Raw genomic sequence first — 23087 nt, 5'->3', positions numbered from 1 at the left:
CCTGGGTTTCTGCATTTTATCCAAGATACTAAATACCTAATGTAGGTCAAATCCTAGAGGAGCCTGGACATGGAATTTTAGGACTAAAAATTCTAAGCTTAGGGGGGCTCATTGGTATCAATAAAACATAGAAAATCCCTATTGAATCCTGTTACCCTTCACTGAAATACAAAGAACTAGGTGTGAAAGTTATTCTTCATGCAGAGAGCCAGAGACCCTGGAGGGACATTATGGTTATAGCAGAACTGGACCGAAAAGAGACTGGGGGTGGGGGTCTTTGTGCTGGGGGTGGGGAGTGGAAAACAATTTCTGAGAGAAACAGTTTCTCAAGGTGTTTAACTTTATTAAGCGGTTCTCAGTCGCCAACAGACAGTACTAGGAAAGACCCAGGAGGAGAGGGAAGTGTCCAGAGTGAACCCTGGTATAAACTACGACGGCGAGTGCAGTCTGGATCAGAAGCCACAGTAGGTGCAGAAACCACTTCCTGCCAAGTCAGGGTCCTGGGCTTTGTGGGTATTCTTTCTTGAATTCTCTATCCAGAGCTCAGTTTGGGGGTGGAGAGTCTCACAGTGACAGAGAGAAAGGGAAGGGATTTTGCATACTTTGACTGAGGTACACAGGGAGGTTGGGCGCTCCAAGGTCAAGAGTAAGGAGCAGAGTCAGGAGCAGCAGCCTTGGGACTTCAGGGAGCAGATACAGAGGGGAAGAGAGAGGGTCCTCCTTGGCTGAGCTCACAGTGAATTCTCAGTCAAAGGAGGGACTGCTTCCTGAACTGTCAGAGGGCACCATTTTAAAATAAAACAGCCACATCCCTGCAGCACAGAATTTACAGTCAATGTTAGAGAGAGCCAGAAAAATAATTTGGCTTGATGACTCCCACATTTCAAACAGCACTTGAAATGTCAACTATAGACTGTTTGTTTGCTTGTTTCTTTTGAAGTTCAAATCCAGTTTGAGTGACCCCACTAACAAGAAGCACGAGCCTATCCTGAGGGCATCGTCTGCCTCAGGCGCTATGCTGTGTGTGCTAAGCCCGGTCATGTCCAACTCTTTGTGACCCCATGGGCTGTAGCCCACCAGGCTCCTCGGATTCTCCAAACAAGAATACTGGAGTGGACTGCCATTTCCTTCTCCACAGGCTCTTCCTGACCCAGGAATCAAACCCCCGGCTCCTGTGACTCCTGCATGGCAGGCGGTTTTACCGCTGAGCCAATATTGTGTTTTTCAAAATTTGAAAGTAGTTTTCTGAGTTTATTCACTAATTTAGCTTATAACCTCTTACTGCAATCCTTGAATTTATCATCCAAAGTACTTGGGAGAAAGAACAAACTGTGACTCACTACAAATGTAAATCATCCCAGCAGAATATCTTAATCCATTCCCATGGGGAGAGACAAATAGCCTCCCTGCCTATTCCTTTAATGACTGTGTAAGTTGAGGGTACAAGGGCAGGGGGGAGGCGGATGTGAAGGACAATATTGCATAAGAGAACAGCCTTTTGACAACCCCTGATTTATTTTAACCTCCTATTGTTTAGAGTATTATGCTATTTATTACTGCCAGACACAGTATTCAAGAACATAGTTACAATTCGAATTGAAGCTTTTCCTTGCAGCTGTTAAATTGTCTGGCTTTAGAGTCCTAGTGCCATCAGATTCTTTGATATTACAACTGTATGATTATAGGTAATTCTTTTCAAATTACTTATATAATAATATCATTTTTTTTCATTTTCTATTTTTTCCCTACCATAATGGACATTGAGAGCACTCTAGGCACTTTACTTAGTTAACAGCAACGTCCACACTCCTCAATGAATTAAATGACATTCTTTGGGGATTCATGTGCTTAAGAAGTAATTCATGTCCTCAAGAGCTACATATATTAACATCTTACCTTCATTCCAGGATTTCCTGGAAAACCAGCAGAGCCAGGTATCCCCAGAGGACCCTATTAAAGAAACCAGCAAAGTGATGAGGCATGTATTTTAATCAATATTTTATCAACATGTAATCTTTTATCCTTTGAACATTTTGCACTTTGATATATAGGAATAATCCGCTTGGTATTTTAAAATCACAAGGATAATATTATAATTGTATTATAAGAACCTTGTAATATTGACATGAGACATTGGTAGAAGAGGTGTCCAGTGGTATTAAACATAACAGGATCTCCTGGTTGTACCATATGAGAGTAAGTCAGTCACAAGCACAAACTGTCTGGAACAATTGCCTCTTGAGAAATTACTTTCTTTGTGTTAACCAAGTAATAAAGATAGCTCTTAGAAAGTTACACGCTGTACCAAAACCTAGAATCCCACTTTATACAAATGATGCTTAAGAATCAGCTGGATACCTTTAGAGTGATTTTTTTCAGGCTAATGAAAAATGAACATGTGTCACTATACTACATTAGGAAAGGCATGAATAGAGTCTAAACCACTGATTTTAAAGTTGAATTAGTGTAGGTGAATTTCATTCTAGGTTATCCTGATTCTTCTTTGAGGACTGCATTTTAACGCCATCAAGTTTTGCATTAATAAAAGTCCTTTTAAGTTACACGGATTTTTCTTCCTATAGTTTGTTTCATTTTTGTAAGTAACGAGGGAGAAGAGCTCTTAAGAGCTCTTAATTTACCCTCATTGTATTTCCCTGAGTTTACTGTGTTTTACATCAGTCCATCCTGTGGACCACACTATACTCCTATTCTCTTCATATGCTCATCTTTCGAGACTAAGCTTAACAGTTGTTCCTCTTCAGGTCGTCCCTGAGATCTTTGTCTCTCTACTGGTGTCAGTACAAGTAGGTCCCCATACTTCGTGTTGCTTTCCCTATTACAGCAGTTAGCAGTAGCATTATGCTACCATATTAATTAATATATCTCTCTTCTTTGATAGGGAAATGTTCAAAACAAGCACAGTGTATTCATTGTCTTGTTACTCCAAGCATCTGGGACACAGTAGGTGCTTCATACATGTTAATGAATGTACAAATGGAAGAAAGAGTGAATAAGTGAATGAATGAATGTGAAAGTAATACACTCACCATGGGCCCAGGTTTTCCAGGCATACCATGCGCACCTCGTTGTCCCTAAGTAGAAGAAGAGACAAGATCAGAGTGCATTTCTATAGCACTTGCTGACAAGTCATTCAATTCACAAAATTTCCACATTAAAAAATTAGAGAATATCTATTAAGGTTAACTGACAAAAACCTTAACTAGGTTACGAGCAATAAAAATACACATTTATACAACATGGGTAAGGGAGCAATAAAACACATCTATCCAAGGACAGGAAATAAAAATCAAACTTGGAAATATAAAACTGTGTAAAATGATTTTGTTTTTACTTGAACACATCACCTTCTATCAAACGAGCTCAAAGACAGAGAAACTTTGAACACTGGGCTCTTCTTAATAGCTAGAATAATAATAATAATGTGTTTGGAGTAAAACGAAAAACTAAAGCTGACATGCACATGTACTCACCCACAAAGGAAATTAAGTGATAGTGAACGCTGTGCATGTCACCCAGATCCCCCTTCAGCACAGAAGTAAGCATCCTATCACCCTTGGAAGTGTTGTAAGCTGATGGCTCATACTTGAGACCCTCCCCACAAACCGCTGCAAGATGGTAGCTATTGCAAGATTATGCCTGTGCCCTTCCATGGTCAGTGCAGTGAAACAAAGGATTAGCCCCATTCAAAACAGTCTGAAGAGCCATTTCAGATCCATAGTTCTCATGGAATGGAAGATTCATGGAGACTGAGGCCTCTGTTGCAAATGTAACACAGCTTTTAATTTCTCCTTGTAACAAGCCCTGCTTATTTCAGTAATTTCTTCATAGGTATAGTTTCTGAGTGCACTCCTCAATAAATTTCCTGCACACAAGTCTTTGCTTTGATGCCAGTTCCTTGGAAAACTGACTCATATACCACTGGTGCCAGAGATAGTCAAGAAAGCAGATGCTAAAATGGAATTTTTAATCTGACTTCCACACTGGCCAGCTGGTGATAGATGGGGTATGGAATTCTCTTGGCATGCTGTAGTGATGCAGTGGTAAATATTGTTTCCAAAGGTGAACTGAGATAGGGTACACATATAAGGGAATGGGGGCTTCCCAGGCGGCACTAGTGGTAAAGACCCTGCCTGCCAACATGGGAGATGTAAGAGACAGGTTCCACCCCTAGGTTGTGAAGATCCCCTACAGGAGGGCATGGCAACCCACTCTAATATTCTTGCCTGGAGAATCCCATGGACAGAGGAGCCTGTTGGGCTACAGTTCATGGGGTCACACAGAGTTGGATACAACGGGATGGGGGGCAGGAGGAGAAGGGGACGACAGAGAATGAGATGGCTGGATGGCATCACTGACTCGATGGACGTGAGTCTCAGTGAACTCCGGGAGTTGGTGATGGACAGGCAGGCCTGGCGTGCTGCAATTCATGGGGTCGCAAAGAGTCGGACACGACTGAGCGACTGATCTGATCTGATCTGAAGCAACTTAGCACGCACAGAAGGGAATGGGCTATGGGTGCAATAGCTTAGGCATTTGAGAAGGTTTAGAAGGCAATGGCACCCTACTCCAGTACTCTTGCCTGGAGAATCCCATGGACGGAAGAGCCTGGTGGGCTGCAGTCCATGGCATCGCTAGGAGTCGGACACGACTGAGCGACTTCACTTTCACTTTTCACTTTCATGCATTGGAGAAGGAAATGGCAACCCACTCCAGTGTTCTTGCCTGGAGAATCCCAGGGACGGGGGAGCCTGGAGGGCTACCGTTTCTGGGGTCACGCAGAGTTGGACACGACTGAAGTGACTTAGCAGCAGCAGCAGCAGCAGAGGATGTAACAATTGTAAAGTTAATGGAATTCTATGGGTCTTGTTGAGTGAATCCATTGGAGAAAGATGTTGTAAGGCTGATAGTAATTAATCATCAATATAAACCTCCTTAGCAGCATTTAAAACTATTATTATCTTCGACAGCTAGAGGGAAGAAAAAGTTGAAGATCAGCTCAGGACTTAATGCTAAAGGTTTAAGTACTTTTGAAAAGGTTGAATTCCAAAACATGGAAATTCTGCTATGCCATGGTCAAGGCCCTTGATTGGAAGGATGAGCACTGAAATTTGGCACTGGGATACGTTAAGAACTTTGAAAGCTCAAGGACCCTGAAGCCTCTGGGCCTACAGAAGTGATCCTTTCCCATTAACAATTTATACTTCCCTCTTGCTTAAAGGTGATACAGAGCCCTCTACTTTACCAGACCATATATGCTTCCACCACCACCACCTGCTTCTCCCCTGGCCACTAGGCCAAGAACTAGTCACAAAATAGCTTGGTTGAAGGAACGCTGTTTCTGATAAAAGAAAGAATAGATCCTTTACCAAAAACACTGTAAGTTCTATACCTCATGTAGAGGCAGGATTCAGGAAAGAACACATGGGACTAGTCCTAAAGGTACGGGATTGAGAGGGACAGGGTATGAAACTGGAGAATTTTAGTGATTTGGAAGCGCTGTACCCTAATATATATTTAACAGCCGGATAAAGACTCTGGGAAACAGTATTAACAGGGAAAATAGCTTTTGGAAACTTGGAAAGAGCAATGGCCCGCACTAAGTGAGGTAGAAATGCCAGAGCTGCCTGGGCAGACAGTAGAATAAGGCAGAGAAGTGAACACAGTAGATTGGATATAATATATATGGCTGGACAAAGTAAGAGCTGGCTATGGCTGACTATTTTTCTGGGCTCCAGAATCACTGCAGATGGTGACTGCAGCCATGAAATTAAAAGACGCTTGCTCCTTGGAAGGAAAGTTATGACAACCTAGACAGCATATTAAAAAGCAGAGACATTACTTTGCCAACAAAGGTCTGTCTAGTCAAGGCTATGGTTTTCCCAGTAGTCATGGATGGATGTGAGAGTTGGACTAAAAAGAAAGCTCAGTGCAGAAGAATTGATGCTTTTGAACTGTGGTGTTGGAGAAGCCTCTTGAGAGTCCCTTGCATTGCAAGGAGATCCAACCAATCCATCCTAAAGGAGATCAGTCCTGGGTGTTCATTGGAAGGACTGATGTTGAAGCTGAAACTCCAGTACTTTGGTTACCTCATGCGAAGAGCTGCCTCATTGGAAAAGACCCTGATGCTGGGAAAGATTGAGGGCAGAAGGAGAAGGGGACGACATAGGATGAGATGGCTGGATGGCATCACTGACTCAATGGACATGAGTTTGGGTAAACTCCAGGAGTTGATAATGGACAGGGAGGCCTGGCGTGCTGCGGTTCATGGGGTGGCAAAGAGTCTGACATGACTGAGCAACTGAACTGAACTGATATTCTACAATATTCTCTATATTTCCAGGGGACGCTCTGCCTATAAGTGATAAGGAATGGTCTAGTGAGAGGGTGTCCCTTGTTCTGAACCAAGGCCCTGACTTCAGTACCACTGAGAAGCTCTAAAGTGGTTGTCTTCTGTGGGATCATAGTAGGGGATGTGATAAAACTGGGACTCTTAATTCTAAAGGAGATGATAAGATATTAAAATAAGAAAGGTCAGATGGCAGTCCTTAATTGTCAAAAGAAAAGTGGGTGTAATGTAATGAACTGCAAGTTTGAAATACTAGAAGTACAGCCTGACTTCCAGAGAGCTTGAAGAGAATGAATAAAATAACTGCCCCTGCCCCAGGTTTAAGGTAGATGGGCAGAGAGCAAGAGTATTTTTCAATCTGTATGATTAAAGGGCTTCCTAGGTGGTACTAGTGGTAAAGAACCTGCCAGGCAATGCAGGAGACATAAGAGATGTGAGTTTGATCCCTGGGTCGGGAAGATCCCCTGGAGAAGGGCATGGTAATCAATTCCAATATTCATGCTTGGAGAATCCCGTGGTGGACAGAGGAGCCTGACGGACTACAGTCCATAGGGTCGCAAAGAGCATGACGTGACTGAAGCAATTTAGCTGCTGCTGCTAAGTCACTTCAGTCGTGTCCGACTCTGTGCAACCCCATAGATAGCAGCCCACCAGGCTCCCCTGTCCCTGGGATTCTCCACGCAAGAACACTGGAGTGGGTTGCCATTTCCTTCTCCAATGCATGAAAGTGAAAAGTGAAAGTGAAGTCACTCAGTCATGTCCGACTCTTAGCGACCCCCTGGACTGCAGCCCACCAGGCTCCTCCGCCCATGGGATTTTCCAGGCAAGAGTACTGGAGTGGGGTGCCATTGCCTTCTCCAAAGCAATTTAGCAGGTACAATTAAAATCAATCAAGGGAAAATGATCAGGAGACTCTAATCTTTTAAGGGGTTTATTCATAGTATTACCTTTTAGGATTGTGAGGAACAGGAGATAAAGAGATTTAGAACACTTGGTAAATAATAAGTAATAACATTTTCTTAATTTCTTTATTAAAAAAGTAGGCAGCGAACATACTTTGGTTATGTAAGATGTTAACATTAACAGAAAGTAGGTAAAGTATACCTGTGAACTCTCTATTCTATCTTTGCAACTTTCCTGTAAACTTAACTTTGTTTCAAAAAGAAAAGTATAAAAATTACAAAGTAAGCAAAGTAAAGTTTGTTCTCCTTTAAAAGGCATATTCAACAAAGTATTTGAAAGAGCAGAAATACACATACTTACAGGAGCACCCTGTGGTCCAAGCCTTCCTCTCTCTCCTGGCATTCCTCTTGGACCCTATAGATGAGAGAGAGAGACCATCTCTTGAAACATCTTACTTGAATCTGAGAGTACTTTGATTTCACTTCTCAAATCAATCATTAATATAACCACTACTCATTATAATTGGCCCAAATAGATTTCACTTAATCTAGCATTAATGTCCTAAATCTATAATAATCCTGATTTGGTCCCTGAGTACAGAAAAAGAAAAGTGCACTCAACAATTAAGAAAAACAATGTAATGCAGGAAGCCTTTTCTATTTGAAGGGGCAGTTCTTATAGGATGCTTGCCTTTCAGCTGATAATAAAGAATTATTTCACCAGCTAACATATGCTCTCTATGTCTTTTTCTCCATTTAAATATTCTCTTAGCATAAGCTAAAAAGCAAAGAAATAACAACGAATTAAATTGATACGTACCATCGGACCCATGGCACCCATTGGACCAGTAGGTCCAGCTTCACCCTAAAGCAAAAGTGAGATCACATTACAATACAGGAAGCCTACAATTGATATTCACAATATTCTCTTCCAAGAGTGTTATTTAAAAGGCTTATTTTCAAAGTGAGCATTTGAAAGGCATACTTTCAATAAAGGGCCTCAAAACTATGCTGTATCACCTGTTCTCAAAATACAATGGAAATCTAGTGTCTACAGAAATAAGCCTAAAATCAAACCGGGAATTTAAGCAAGACTTATGGGACTATCTCTTTTTCACTTTCATTTTCATTATACCTAGCCACATTAACTGAATTTTAATACAAGTGCTTAGTCTATGTCTGACAATAAAAGTAAAATTTTACAAAACTAAAATTGACTATAATATTCCTTTAAGATCTCTTGTAGGAAGCTTAGAAATGACAAATTTAAATCCAAATGCTTTTTCACACATTTGTCTCATTGTACTTTCCATTAAAAAGTCATATGCACTTCTTGGATGTTCTCTTTCCTTCAAGAAGCATAAATTTGGGGAAGAAACAATGGCCAAAAGGCCCTAAAATTAAAAGGGTACTAAATAATGGGACCAATGAACCATCTAAACCTCTCTGATATTTTTAAAGAAGAATAAAGAGTGAATGCATTTTAGAGAGTGGACTCATAGTGCATCTTTATATAAAGATAACACTCATCTTACATCGGTAGAAACCAAATGGCATGGTAGGGGTTTCTAGTGGCAAAGTAAGGTCGTACCATGTATCTTCTTAAATCTACCACTCATCCCTGACTATGCCAAAGCCTTTGATTGTGTGGATCACAATAAACTGTGGAAAATTCTGAAAGAGATGGGAATACCAGACCACCTGACCTGCCTTTTGAGAAATCTGTATGCAGGTCAGGAAGCAACAGTTAGAACTGGACATGGAACAACAGACTGGTTCCAAATAGGAAAAGGAGTACGTCAAGGCTATATATTGTCACCCTGCTTATTTAACTTACATGCAGAGTACATCATGAGAAACTCTGGGCTGGAAGAAGCACAAGCTGGAATCAAGATTGCCGGGAGAAATATCAATAACCTCAGATATGCAGATGACACCACTCTTATGGCAGAAAGTGAAGAGAAACTAAAAAGCCTCTTGATGAAGGTGAAAGAGGAGAGTGAAAAAGTTGGCTTAAAGCTCAACATTCAGAAAACGAAGATCATGGCATCTGGTCCCATCACTTCATGGGAAATAGATGGGGAAACAGTGGAAACAGTGTCAGACTTTATTTTTCTGGGCTCTAAAATCACTACAGATGGTGACTGCAGCCGTGAAATTAAAAGACTCTTACTCCTTGTAAGAAAACTATGACCAACCTAGATAGCATATTGAAAAGCAGAGACATTACTTTGCCAACAAAGGTTCGTCTAGTCAAGGATATGGTTTTTCCTGTGGTCATGTATGGATGTGAGAGTTGGACTGTGAAGAAGGCTAAGCGCCAAAGAATTGATGCTTTTGAACTGTGGTGTTGGAGAAGACTCTTGAGAGTCCCTTGGACTGCAAGGAGATCCAACCAGTCCCTTCTGAAGGAGATCAGCCCTGGGATTTCTTTGGAAGGAATGATGTTAAAGCTGAAACTCCAGTACTTTGGCCACCTCATGCGAAGAGTTGACTCATTGGAAAAGACTCTGATGCTGGGAGGGATTGGGGGCAGGAGGAGAAGGGGACGACAGAGGATGAGATGGCTGGATGGCATCACTGACTCGATGGACGCGAGTCTGAGTGAACTCTGGGAGTTAGTGATGGACAGGGAGGCCTGGTGTGCTGTGATTCATGGGGTCGCAAAGAGTCAGACACGTCTGAGCAACTGAACTGAACTGAAGTATTCATTCTTTATACTACTCTTTCCTCCAGAACTATTTAAGGGGGACTTGAAAAAAAATTTTAGACTTGAAGCAGAACAGAAATTTTGTAGTGAGGTTGTATTGAGATATTATTCAGTTACCTTGGAACCAGTTGCTCCAACTTCACCTTTAGGGCCTTCAAGACCTTTGTGTCCCTGAGAAGAAAAATATAAATTTGTATTAACAGCTTTTTTGAGCCTCAGGCATGTAAAAGAAGAACCAAAAACAAGTTCACAGGAAGTGCCTTATGAAAATAGATTGCAAATGTAAAGTCATTATTCAAAATGTTCCCAAATTCTCATCTCTTTTTTTGAAAGTCATCTATTCAATGAAAATTAAAGTAGGGTTTCCCCTCTTTAACATTTTCAATTTGCAATGGGCTCATCTTTCAAATTTTTGTGACTTCATAGAAATTTAATTAATAGAAACAGAAAAATGTATGGTGGCCTTAGGGGAAACAAATGGTTATAGAATTTAGTTATAAAATATGGTTCACATCCAGGAGTGATTTTAAAAATACTTAATAACTAGTACAGCACACGCATTCTAATCATAAGCTCAACCACTCAAAACAGAGGCCAGCCAATGTACACTGAGTGAATATCAACTATGCTTTCAGATAGATGTGTACTTTCTATGTAAGTATGTACGTAGCTAATAGTTGCATATTAATTATCTTGAGTTAAAGAGAGAAGCATTCTACAGCCTTCTGTGTCTGAGTTGGACCCGAGTTGACTAGGCCCCTGTGATCCAGTGCACTTTATGGTATTAGGTAAATATTCCACTACGTAGTAGTTGCCTGTTTTCTTAAATAAATCTCATTAGACTGAAGCTGAGAGTCATGGACATTTCCCATTTATCACTACTTTCTCATTTATAGCACAGTATTCAGCACATTGTAAGAACTCAAAATACATTTGTTTATAGAATCAAATGAAATTCAAAGGAAATGTAAAAATGCATTGTGATTTTGGTAACTGACATCTACTGTAACCATAGCCAGTTAAGGGCAATTGACAAATGAAATTGTGAAGATTTTGAAGGTAATGCTCCCCAGACCTTACTCCATAAGCCAGGGTATCTAAAAGGATTACAGAGGATTGAACTTACTCGGTGACCCTTCAGACCTGGAAGACCAGGAGCCCCAGGAAATCCTCGAGCTCCCTGTGGGGGGAAAAAGAGATAAGGCATTTCAGAGTCATTAACTGCATAAGGCACTTTTTTTCCCCAAAAAAGATATTTGGTACATAGTTTTTTTTTTTTGCCAACAAACCTAAGAAGAAAAAGAAGAAATATATTTTTATATGTCAGAATACATCTAGGTTATCAAAAAATTAGCAAGGCAAATGGAAACAAGTCTTACACAGAGACATGGATTAATTCCAGGTGTTGATTTGATGACATTTTTAAATTTTCAAATGATATTGCTGTGTTATAATTAGTAAAGAATAAACAATAAGAAAATAAGCCTTAATCTACATTCTCTGTGTCTAAATCAAGTAGGTCAATGTATAGGAAAAATAATCAGGAAACTTAAGGAAAATTATGCTTCTCTTTTATATTGTGTTTTATTTGTGGTAGAATAATTAATGCATTTGTAGCAAATAAATATAATCTATTTTTTCTGGACTCCTAAATATTATCAGTAAAATATGATTAGAAAGATTATATTAAAATGTTATCAGAATTTTTTAATAAAATATTCAGGAGCAGCTTATGGATTTGTGATTGTTCTAAAAACTGAGAAAACGAGATATCCAACAGAAAAGAAAGTCAAGTAATACAAAGAGAATGGGTTGGTTCCTTGACTCAACTTCTTAATTTCTGTTAATTCTATGCATCCTTTGCCTAACTGTATAAATTAAAAAAAAAAAAAAACCCGAAATCAGACACTAAATCAAATCCAAAATGGCATGACTTCTTTGAAATGATGCTTGAAACTGTTTCCTCATACCCTCTTTAAATAGTTAAGGATCCAGTGACTTAATTACTCACTTATTCCAGTTGCCTGCATTAAATAGGTTTTGTGTTGAAACCTATCTACTGCCACCGGTAGAGTAAGCACTTTGGTAGCACAGACTGACGCTATCAATTATTATTATCAATCCGCATATCCCTAACACTTAGCCTTCTGCCTTATTAGTAGGCATTCAAGAATAAAAACTGAATAAACAACTGAATAAAGAAATGGCTTCACGTTCATCATCTTCTTCATCTTCTTAACACTCATAGAGCTTCCCCTAAATCTTTCAAGGAACGTCTCTTGTGTTAGTACAATCTTACAGAGGCAGCAAAATCCTTCTGTTCTGTATTACCATACCCTTTACTTAGTGTTAACTAAATGAACAAATAACTCAATAAACAAACTTTGTATGATAAAAGCAAAGCAATAATTCTTCAATGACCTCTTTCAGGAAAAATGTCTCTGCAGTGTTTTGTAGGGGGTTATCACAGTAAGGGCACATCAAACCCTGCACTCTGAACACATGAAGTTCCACTAAAGCTCCTGTTTACACAGCCCTACTTAGGAATTCTTTCACTTCAAAAATGGTCTTTGAGTTTGGAATGGAATCCTGCCCTTTACTGAGATTCATCTCCCCACCATCCTGAGCAGAAACTCAGCATACATCCGTCTAAGCCTATAGAGGAATTACTGAGCTATGCTATTTCAAACGATTAGTAAACTTTTGAGTTTTTGTGGTCTGTAAGGGAATTCTCATGTGATTACATATCTCTAATACAGCAAGAAAATAAACCAGATGTACTAGCGCTCATAAAATTTTTCTCGTTCTGCTGACCCAAGACTGTCATCACACCCCAATCACACATCATTGCTCTGCACTTGCAGACTGCATCTGTGACGGGCTGGCGGGGCGCCTTTCCTCCCCGCGGAGGGCCCACGCTGTGAGTAGGGGCAAGTGTGCAGCAGGGCGGGAGTTTCAAGTCTGGATTGGTTCACACCGACATCTGTGCTAATGACTAAACCACCTGTCTTTGTCTGCAGGCTTTGTTTGCAGGCTGACGAGGGAAGAAAGGAAAAAGAGAGGAGGGAGCTGCAGGCCTGGTTTTATGTTCGAAACTAAATGATCCTTACAGCCCTGTGCTTAAATTCCCGTAAAAGATCATTAGCATTTGTGTGTCCAAAAAATCCCTAGCATTGAACCTCATCAATTTTCATAAAGTATATGGAAATAATTCAGTATTGTTGTATGTATATGGTGGTAGAAATATTAGGATATTATAGGAGATATAATAAGTAGGAAGTTGAATCAGTTCAGGGGATTCTGGACCAAGAGAAAGTCTAAGAGCAGGAATGTTAGGGCATTTATGCTTACTTATTATTTTCTAACTTTCCCCACTGTCTCTGTAGCACATCCCAGGGGAGCACCTATCAAAGTAACATGAGTGAAGAAAGACAGGGGGGTTCAGAGCGGCCAAGTGACCCAGGTCTTGAATTCTGGTAGAGCTAGTTACTCTCCCTGTATTGAGTCAAGTGAGAAGAAAACAACTGTATTAGGAGAGCTGGTGATTAATATATCTGGTTATAAGCTTTTAGGGGCCAGAACATCAATAAAGAATTTCAGTCAACATTAGGGTTTAGGGAACAGCCAAAGAGGCATCCTGTCCACAATTTATTGTTCTAGCATATAAAAAACAAATCAACAAACTTTTTAAAGCTGTCATTTTTGACATATGAATACAAAATCTTTTAAAAAACTAAAAATATCTTTAAAAGATAAATTGGGATTGAGATATTATGAAAGGTAAGTAAGTCAAGCTGGTGACTTATCTGAAAATTTGGTTTTAATTCTCTAGCTCTGGGAGGGTCATTCATATGGTGCCAATGCAAAGCCGGGAAATCAAATTAGCTCTCATCCTGGCAAAATGTCCTGTTTCACAATGACAGAAGGGAACATATCTTGGTGACAGTGTCTACTACATGTGCAGGCCATGAATGGTGAATTAGTTTTAAATGTTTTTCATTGTTTGAATTTTGTCTTTGTATTGTTGTATTGATCAGTATAAACTTACCGGAGATCCTGCAAATCCCACTTCACCAGGTTTTCCATTTCTACCAGGCTCACCCTTTATGGGAAAAAAAGCAAAGTGGAGGAAAGAGGAATTTAAAATTTTCTCTCCTGAGACTAAATGACAAATCAATTGCAGGTAAAATGTCTTCCTTAGAAAGCTCACATCCAGTGGTCTAAGCAGGGTGAGAACATAGCCCTACGCCTGAGGGCAGTGCATTATAGCAAGTCAGTCTGTGGAGATTCCATTCGTTTATCAGGAGAAGAAATAAATATAAATTATACTGGTCTGACCTAGCTCTCCATTTTACTCAACATCAAAATTTGCACACACACAGATACACACACGCCATGAAATTCCACATCAACATGCAGCACTGAAACAGTGCTTCTCAAAATAAATTTACCATTTATTTCTTGTGATGAAAAAAAATGTAAGAACTACCAGAGATATTTTCTTTATGGCCAAATTCATTGTAATCCACTTAAATAAATCTCATGACACACAAAAAGAAAATATTTTCTTGGTTTAATGTCACATAGACATTAATGGCCTACCTAATAATTTTATCCTCAACTTTAGTGCAACTAACAGAGGAATTCAGGAAAGCAAATCTGTTGTTAAGAACACGTATCACATGTTCTTAATGTTAAAATCTGAAATTTAGGCCGAACTTTAAAAATTCAATTAAAGAAACAACTTTTTGAGCATTGGAGAGCAATACTGACACTATTCTGTGAACACATTTTTAAAAATCTATTTAATGAGGGCCTCATAATGATCTTCTGGGATCAAAGAAATGTGTTTTTCCTTAAGATCACTTCAAAAGCTCTGCCCACCAAATATTGTTGCCGTTGTGACAAGACTTCTAGTACCCCACGGAGAAATCATAATGGAAAACCCGAGCAGGCAAAGATACAGTGCCTAACAATACAACACCATCACAACTAAGAGCACTTTCAGATTTTATAAAATTCCATTCTGACCTCTCCTGTTTTTATTAAATTTAATGACAGTAAAAAGTAGGGGGATGAAATGGGAACCAATGAATAATATTCATGTTAATGTTGCAGCTCTTTCCTAGCCAAAATTTTGCAAATGTTGAAATTTGAAAAATTTCAAAGCAAAATGAAGAAAAGCAGCTTACATCTTCACCAGGTTTTCCAGGAGGGCCCTCTGGTCCTCGTGTACCGATTGGACCCTAACAACAAAATGAAACAAAAGGAAAGTAAGGATATTTACCCTTATTTACCCATATCCCTCAATGATATAATCCAAAATACCATTGAGACAAATGAAAAATATCAGAGAAAACAACTTCATTAATATTCTGAAGTTTATGTTGTATCTTTCAGATTATGTGCTCAAAGGAAAAAAATTTAATTTCCCAGATGCACATATCTTAGCACTTTCGGCTGACCACATTCAAAGCCTCTGAATTTAAATACTCTGCCACAAGAAATATGTAGCTTAAGCGCAGTCCATAACACAGGACTCCTGAACTGCACTAGAATATATTGCTATATTAGGAAAGAGGTGGTAACATAAATAACTCATGACATCATTGTAATGGTGGACCCATAGTTCACTGGGTCTACATGCTTACTTGACATTTACCATTGGGCCAGGGTCACCAGGTTCACCAGGAGGTCCTGCTGGGCCAACACCACCCTAAAATGCAAAAAAAAAAATTGTATAAAATTTATATATAATACACAAATTATATGAACAAATCAAAGAAGACACAATACTGAATCCTATACTGTCCACAGTACAGTGCAATGACTCAAAATGTTGACTCGACCACTCTCCAGCTATGACTCTGGATGAGTTGTTAATGCTTCATCTCTCTATATCGCACTTCCTAATCGGTGAAATGAGAATAGCGTGGCGCCTACTTCATTAAGCTGCTGTAACTCTTTGGGTAACTAGCGCATGTTGAGAGCCTAGAATAGCGCTGGCACAGTGTCGATAGTGATAGTCATCTCCCTCTTCTCTTCCTCCTTCTTTATTAGCTACATTTTCCATTCACAACGGCAGTACTGTAAAATAGCTTGGGGTAAAACTCCACACACATGGTAATGAAAATATGGCATATTTGAGCTAGGAATTCTTCTCTCTGTCTCTTTAGAAAAAAACATGTTCTACAGCCTGTCAAATCACTACAAAAATGAAAATAGCTCTACATGAGTATTTTATTGGTATTTGAAAGGTTATAGAAGGAAAGTACAGAATTATATGCTTTATAAAGATTTCATGGAGTGATCATTGTCACTGTTCTTTCTAATAATACTAAGAGGTGATATTCTTCTATGACCTCATTTCATAGCTCCAGAGTTGGCACATAATTAATTATAAGGATTTTCACCAGACATGAGATAATGATCTGTTATTTTACAAACACAGGCACATAAAAATTCTTTGTATTGGAGGTCAGTCACATAAAGAAACAGGTGATAAAACTTCAGCGTCATGAAAAATCTTTGAAAAACATATTGAATATATTTCTAAGTGAGTGAAAATTAATTGAATACAGCCCATTCAGTGAGTATTGTTATTGTTCAGTTACTCAGTCGTGTCCGACTCTTTGCGACCCCATGGACAGCAGCATGCCAGACTTCCCTGTCCTTCGCCATCTCCCAGAGCTTGCTCAAACTCATGTGCATTGAGTTGATGATGCTATCCAACCATCTGGTCCTCTGAGCATTACAATATGCAATTTAAAACCTAACCAAAAGCAGTCATTTCCCAGAGAACTAACTTATTTATTTTTCTTTTTTTTTTTTTACAGTATGTGATTTAATTATAAAAAGACTTACCTGCTGCCCTTGTAAACCTTGAGGACCCCTTGGGCCAACAGGACCCTTAAAAACAAATGAGAAGAAAAGTTGCATAGTGTTCATGACAATCAGTTCACAACTTTCAAAAATGTTGAATTCACTTTAGAATCTGGAAAAATGAATCTCTGACAGTGAAAAGGTGATGACATTGTCCTTCTGTATTCACCTGGAATACAGCTAAATTCAAACAGATTAAAGCTTGGATAAGGTTTGGGATGATCTTATACCCAAATTCAGAGTCATGAAAAGAAATAAAAATGCCTGTGCACACCCAATGTCTTGGGATGAGAACTCTTGCATACTGAAGGGGTGGTTTAATTGAAGCAGAATAACCAACAAAGAAAAATCTTGGCAAGCATAAGTTATCAAACTGTCTATTTAATTCTTCAGCTTCACAACAAATAACTCATAATTTAAATGAGCACATTGAATTAAAGGCTTATGAAACTATTAACAATAGCAACTGGATTATTTTAAATGTAAGTTTTAAATGATCTGGGGCACTGAGTTTTGTAGGTTATTTCTTTCTTTCATGACATACATCTAAAGTATCCAAACAGTCTTCCCCCATTTATTATGAAACGCTTACAATGTGACATAACAAAGATAAGAAAAGGAAAATGCTATTTTAAAAAGTTGTTAGTAAATGTCTATGTAATTTTTTTTAAATGTCACACTTTAAAAATTGAAAGCAATTAAATCAAAATCTAGTTTGTTCTTATGGTGAAAACTTAAATTTTTGTTTTGGATTGATCAGATTTTTAGATAGCAAGAAAATAAGAGTTCATTAAAAAAAAATAATAAACACACCTGTAACTTGAACTTCAAATGATTAAAAACATGTATTTCAGAAAAATATCCCCAGTTAATCATTGAATGAGACCATACTGCTACTGACTTAGAATGTGTATAATCAAACAATGTTTAAGTGACTTAAAATATATACCAACAATATTTAAATTACTCACTGGCCTTAAGGATGAGTGTGTGTGCTCAAACATTCCATTTTGTCTGACTATTTGCAGTCCCATGGACTGTAGCCCACCAGGCTCCTCTTTTCATGGGGTTCTCCAGGAAAGAATACTGGAGTGGGTTGCCATGCTCTCTTCCAGAGAATCTTTCCCACCCAGGAATCGACCCAAGGTCTCTTATGTCTCCTGCATTAGCAGGCAGGTTCTTGACCACTAGCATTGCCTGGGAAGCCCAAAGGATAGGTAGAAGGGGTATTTATCTATGCAGTCTGACTTTATATTGTCTGAAATGTCATTAATCTGGAATGCCTTTGAAGTATGTTATGAGCAAAAAAGTACGGAAGAGTCGCTTGGCAGAGAGTTAATTCATTTAATAAAATTACATTGCTCCAAATACCCAGGTTAAAGTAGAGAAAATGGGAATCTTTCTGGCTGTTGAAGAAATGCAAAAGAGAATGCTAATGGCCCAGTGAGTGAATTTTAGAGTTGTCGGCATAAGGCAACCAGAGAGTAAGTAAGGAAATAATGTAAGGAAAGAATACATTTTGCCAAATAACTTTCTAACAATACCATAAAACAGACTTTGCTTTGCTTTTTTTAGTTTTTAGAAAGTACAGTTTTTGTTGTGGTGGTTATAAGTTAGGAAACTTACAACCTAACTTATAACTGTCTGAAAAATACAGACAGTCCTTTATTAATGAGGACAAATAACTTTGCACAGTTACAAATGGAACACCACTGGGCTTTCAAATATTACACAGCAGAGTTTGATAAGTAAATTGAATGAATGGATGGATGGATATATTTTAAGAAGACACATGTTACTTCTTTACTAGCTAGCTCAAACCTCTCTGCATAACGTTTTTTCCAAAGCACTTTGATTATCAATAAAATCTACACTTACCACGGATCCAGGCATCAGTCCTACTTGACTTCCAAGTCCAGACTTCTCATCTAACCCAGCCATCTGAGCTGAAAACGGCTGTTAAAGAAATGTGTTGACATTATTTCCACAGTAAAAGATATGTATCAACATACTTTTTAAACTGAGAAGTGTACGATCTCTGGGATTCTTAAAGAATGACTCTTTTGAGGATCATTGTAAACTTTTGACTTCAAAGCAAGGAAAAAGATTCACGCTGTTTTCACTGTACGTGTTTTTGAGTGAACAATCTTCCTCATTATGTTGCTTCAAAATAACTACTGCAATGGGCCAAATGCCTGATACCTGATAAAAGCATGGATCATTCTGATAAGCATTTAGCCAGTCTAATCGATTTCAGGTTTAAGTCTCTTTATTTGCTTTCTTCCCATTGTTAGAGCAAGCCAAACATCTGAACAAAACCTAAAGGTGCCTTTAAAACATTTCTCCTAAAGATTTTTCCATTATACCAGACTGCTTTACTTAGATGGTATTCTTTCTTTGTTAGTAGCCAGTAAATTTTAACTGTATTTATATAAGTTGATTAAAATTTTATGATCTTTTTAATGAATCCTGGAATATTCCAAAATTGGTAACAGTTTTACCTTCTCTCCTTCACATCTAAAAATCTCTGGTAACCCAATTGACTAAAACTGTCCATTTTCATTCCAGGAGTTCTATCAATTTCCAGATTTTAATGGGAAAAGAAGGTGTGTATTTTTAAAAAATAAATTGGCAATTCCTTCTACAATGAGTTGAAAAGCAAATGTAAAAATTGTTGTAAAACAAAAATCACATTTCAGGGTTCCATACATTCCCTCGTATGCAATTTGCTCATAAATTGCCCTATGCAATTTGCTCATAAATCTACTCAAAAGTCTGCCACTAAGAATTCAAACAGGCAGGCATAGAAAGACATTTTATTTTACTTCTGGTAGGAAATTAACACTCAGAGACATAACCAGAATGCATTTTTGATGTCAACTCAGTGGCCCTTTCGCAAGCATCATCTGGATGTGTCATCCTTCCTTGGTGGGAGGACATGACACAGATTCTTTCAGCATTCTGAGCCAAGAGAACAAAAAAGGAGAGAGACGCATTTCTCTTTCCAGTTCACAGTGGGAACAATATTAGTGGTCCTTGAGAATCGACAGAAAGAACAAAATCCCAGTGCCCAGAACTGACATTAAGAAAGATAAACCATTTGAAGCAGCATCTTTAAAAAGTGATATTTTGAATTTTCCAACAATTCCCTGTGGATTTCCTAGTTTTGTTGTTATTCACAGCAGCACTGTGTTCATTTAGCTGCTCTTACAGCTAAGGACCAATATGTGAACTAACACAATTTAAGATCCTAATAATGTACCAAAAACTTAATATATTATCTACAGAAGATTTTAAGCAATGCACACCACTCACCCTGCTCATGCCATCCGGTCCTGGGTGAGATGGATGCCCAGGAGGTCCTGGGGCACCTGGCTGACCAGGAACACCTGGCTCTCCATCAATTCCCTGAGGACCACGAGGCCCCTGGAAAAGTAAGCCAGAAGAAATTAGAACCCATTGCCAAATATGTACCTAGGAGAAAACAAAAGCCACAAACTTCTTGATGGAGGTGAAGTGTTCATTATTTTTTGAAAAAGAGCAATCCAGCCACCCACAGTAATTTCATCAGCTACACCAAAACTGCAGACTTCAGCACTGGTCACAGCCTCTGCCATCAGGAGAGGACACATTCTGGGTAGGAATTTTATTCTTGATGTGTTAAATTCCCAGTAATCAGCTTTGTTTTGGAATAATTATAAGAGTGTATTCAGTTTGTCAATATTCTAGAAAAAGTTTCCTTACTTGTTTGAGTTTTGCTGTTTAAGGGTATTTAGTCAACGATTTCTAAATTCACTTAACTGTGTATGTTCCTGCTTAACTTTCCCCCACTAAAGAAAAGAACATTATGGATCTTTGAACAGTGTTTGTGGTTTTCCTCATCTAATTTTTTAATGTTTTACATAGTTCCTGGCTCATAGTAGACACTCAGTATATGATTACTACATTTTCGCATTTCAGTTTCTTTAGTACTGGAAGTCTGATATACTTTATTTTCCCTACTACTCCCAAAGGTAGACCAGACCCATGAGAAGCAGAGGGAAAGGCATGGGGACGCAGCCAAGTCTAGTTCTCAAGGAAATGAGCAATGAGCTACAGCTGCCAAATTCCACCCTCCTCCTAACCCACATTCTGAAGGCAGCTTGGGGAACAGCCACGTCCCCAGTTCTGGAAATGCTCCATCTCCTAACCTCATCATTCCCACAAGTCTTGTTAAGTATTTTCTAGCTTTTTAACACTTGAAATTCATAATAGGACCAAAGAAAGAAAAGGGAGGATCAAAGAACTCAAAATGCAATATGATTTTACTAATTAGAAGCAGGGATCAAAAAAAAAATATATATATATATATAATGAGTTAAACAGTAAAGGAAGTTTACCATGCCTATACCTGAGACTATCTCTCAGCACACAATAAGCAAACATGAGCTGATACAGTGGAGGGAGGAAGCACAGGACAAGCAGAGTGGGGAGGAGAGGTGGCTTGCAGATGATGGTTTGGGGGAAGGTGGCATAAGAGCTATTCTGAAATTTAATTAATATATATTCTTATATATTCAAACACTCCTGTTTGACATGTTTACTTCTTGGAGTAGTGGCATAATTAAGCAAATTTATCTATTCAAACAGAAGTAGATAACAGCCTGATAAAACCTCACATTTTGAAAACTAATTTCTCAGAAACCGACTACGCACTCTACTCTTTTTTCATTGTATTACATAACGGAGGCTAATTTTTCATTGCTGCCTAAGACTTCTAGATCATACAAATGTGACACCATGGTCTGGAAATGTATGCTGCCAATGGAGGCATATAAAAGATAGTAGTCTGAACTACTCAGACCATGTGTGGAAAACTTAATGTGTTTTTAAAATGTGAAGTTGCTCATTAATAATCAGGTATTGTTAATACGAAAAAATGAGCTAAAACATTCTCTCTGCTCCCAAAGAGATTTCCAAAGCAAAACCAAAAACTACATTTACTGTCACTGGGAGTAGAGAGAGGTTTGGGTAACATTAATCCTCAAAAATTGGGTCCTTTCCCCAGCCCTCTGTGATTAAAAATCCTGTTTCAAAGTCTGCTCTGAAGACAGCCCACTTTTTCACTGACTTCATGATGCATTCTGTGCCTCCATGGTATCTCCTCTAAATAGCCTACATGACCTACTTTTATACAAATTGAGGTTAAAATGAATAAAGACCTGTGAAAATCATCCAAAACTAAGTGAGCATAATAAGCAAGACTATAAGTGAAAATAAGAAAAAAAAGCCTATAATACATGATATTTAAAACAGAAAGTATAACTGCAGAACACATCAAAATACATATTTTCACATTTCCAGGTGTGACGAATCACAAAAGTTTTGAATCAAGGTAAGCATTCTGTCTATACTCATTCTTTCCCCTCCCCCAGGACACTTCACTGTCTCAGGAGACGATCCACAACAAAAAGTACTCGTAGACTGCCACTAGGTGGCCACGTTTAAACATTCACAAATAGGAATAATAATGCCCCCAAATCAGAAAGAACTTTCTTCACTGATAGTTAGAATATCACACACACCCACATTATGAAATGTGAGAGTTAGTAATAACTGGTATATTCTCCATTTTACAGATGAGGAAAGAGACCTATACAGGTTAAGCGACAGGCGCGATTAGAACTCAGCACACCATTGATTGCCGCCCATCTCCTGACAGGTTGCTAGTTTGTCACTATGAAGTTACCGGGACAGTACACTTAAAACTAAGGCTATGTGTGAGCGAGAATCATGGTGATCACTGGCTAGTAAGGAGGGCTTCATGAGAGGATCTCTGTATCAGTAGTTTCCAATTTTGAGCAATTTGCTCCCCTCCCCACTGCCAGGGAACATTTGGCAGCACCAAGAGATGTTTTCATTTGTTACAATTGAATGGGGGGGGGGGCAGGTGTTCCTACTGGCATCTAGAGGGTCGACACCAAGAATGCTGCCAAATTATCCTACAAAACACAAGGAATTATCTGCCCCCAAACATCAGTGGAAAAAACTCTGATGCTGGGAAGGATTGGGAGCAGGAGGAGAAGGGGACGACAAAGGATAAGATGGCTGGATGGCATCACTGACTCGATGGACGTGAGTCTCAGTGAACTCCGGGAGTTGGTGATGGACAGGGAGGCCTGGCGTGCTGCAATTCATGGGGTCACAAAGAGTCGGACATGACTGAGCGACTGAACTGAACTGAAAC

At 38.9% G+C, this 23087-nt stretch overlaps 1 protein-coding gene across 1 annotated transcript in view; it reads right to left on the bottom strand.

Annotated features, from left to right (window-relative positions):
• COL5A2 (collagen type V alpha 2 chain) overlaps positions 1-23087 on the bottom strand; it is a 154514-nt gene that overhangs the window by 42460 nt on the left and 88967 nt on the right. Inside the window, exons 7-18 of the mRNA XM_055571970.1 lie at positions 20177-20287; positions 18740-18817; positions 16844-16888; positions 15642-15695; positions 15172-15225; positions 14028-14081; positions 11106-11159; positions 10097-10150; positions 8090-8134; positions 7631-7684; positions 3048-3092; positions 1897-1950 (exon numbers count right to left, since the gene is read on the bottom strand). Of these exons, the coding sequence (XP_055427945.1) occupies positions 1897-1950; positions 3048-3092; positions 7631-7684; positions 8090-8134; positions 10097-10150; positions 11106-11159; positions 14028-14081; positions 15172-15225; positions 15642-15695; positions 16844-16888; positions 18740-18817; positions 20177-20287 (702 nt within the window). The remainder of the gene's footprint in view (positions 1-1896; positions 1951-3047; positions 3093-7630; positions 7685-8089; positions 8135-10096; positions 10151-11105; positions 11160-14027; positions 14082-15171; positions 15226-15641; positions 15696-16843; positions 16889-18739; positions 18818-20176; positions 20288-23087) is intronic.

Source organism: Bubalus kerabau, chromosome 3, assembly GCF_029407905.1.
Source record: "Bubalus kerabau isolate K-KA32 ecotype Philippines breed swamp buffalo chromosome 3, PCC_UOA_SB_1v2, whole genome shotgun sequence".
In the NCBI taxonomy this organism is placed as follows: Eukaryota; Metazoa; Chordata; class Mammalia; order Artiodactyla; family Bovidae; genus Bubalus; species Bubalus kerabau.
This window is presented reverse-complemented; position numbering and strand designations above follow the sequence as displayed.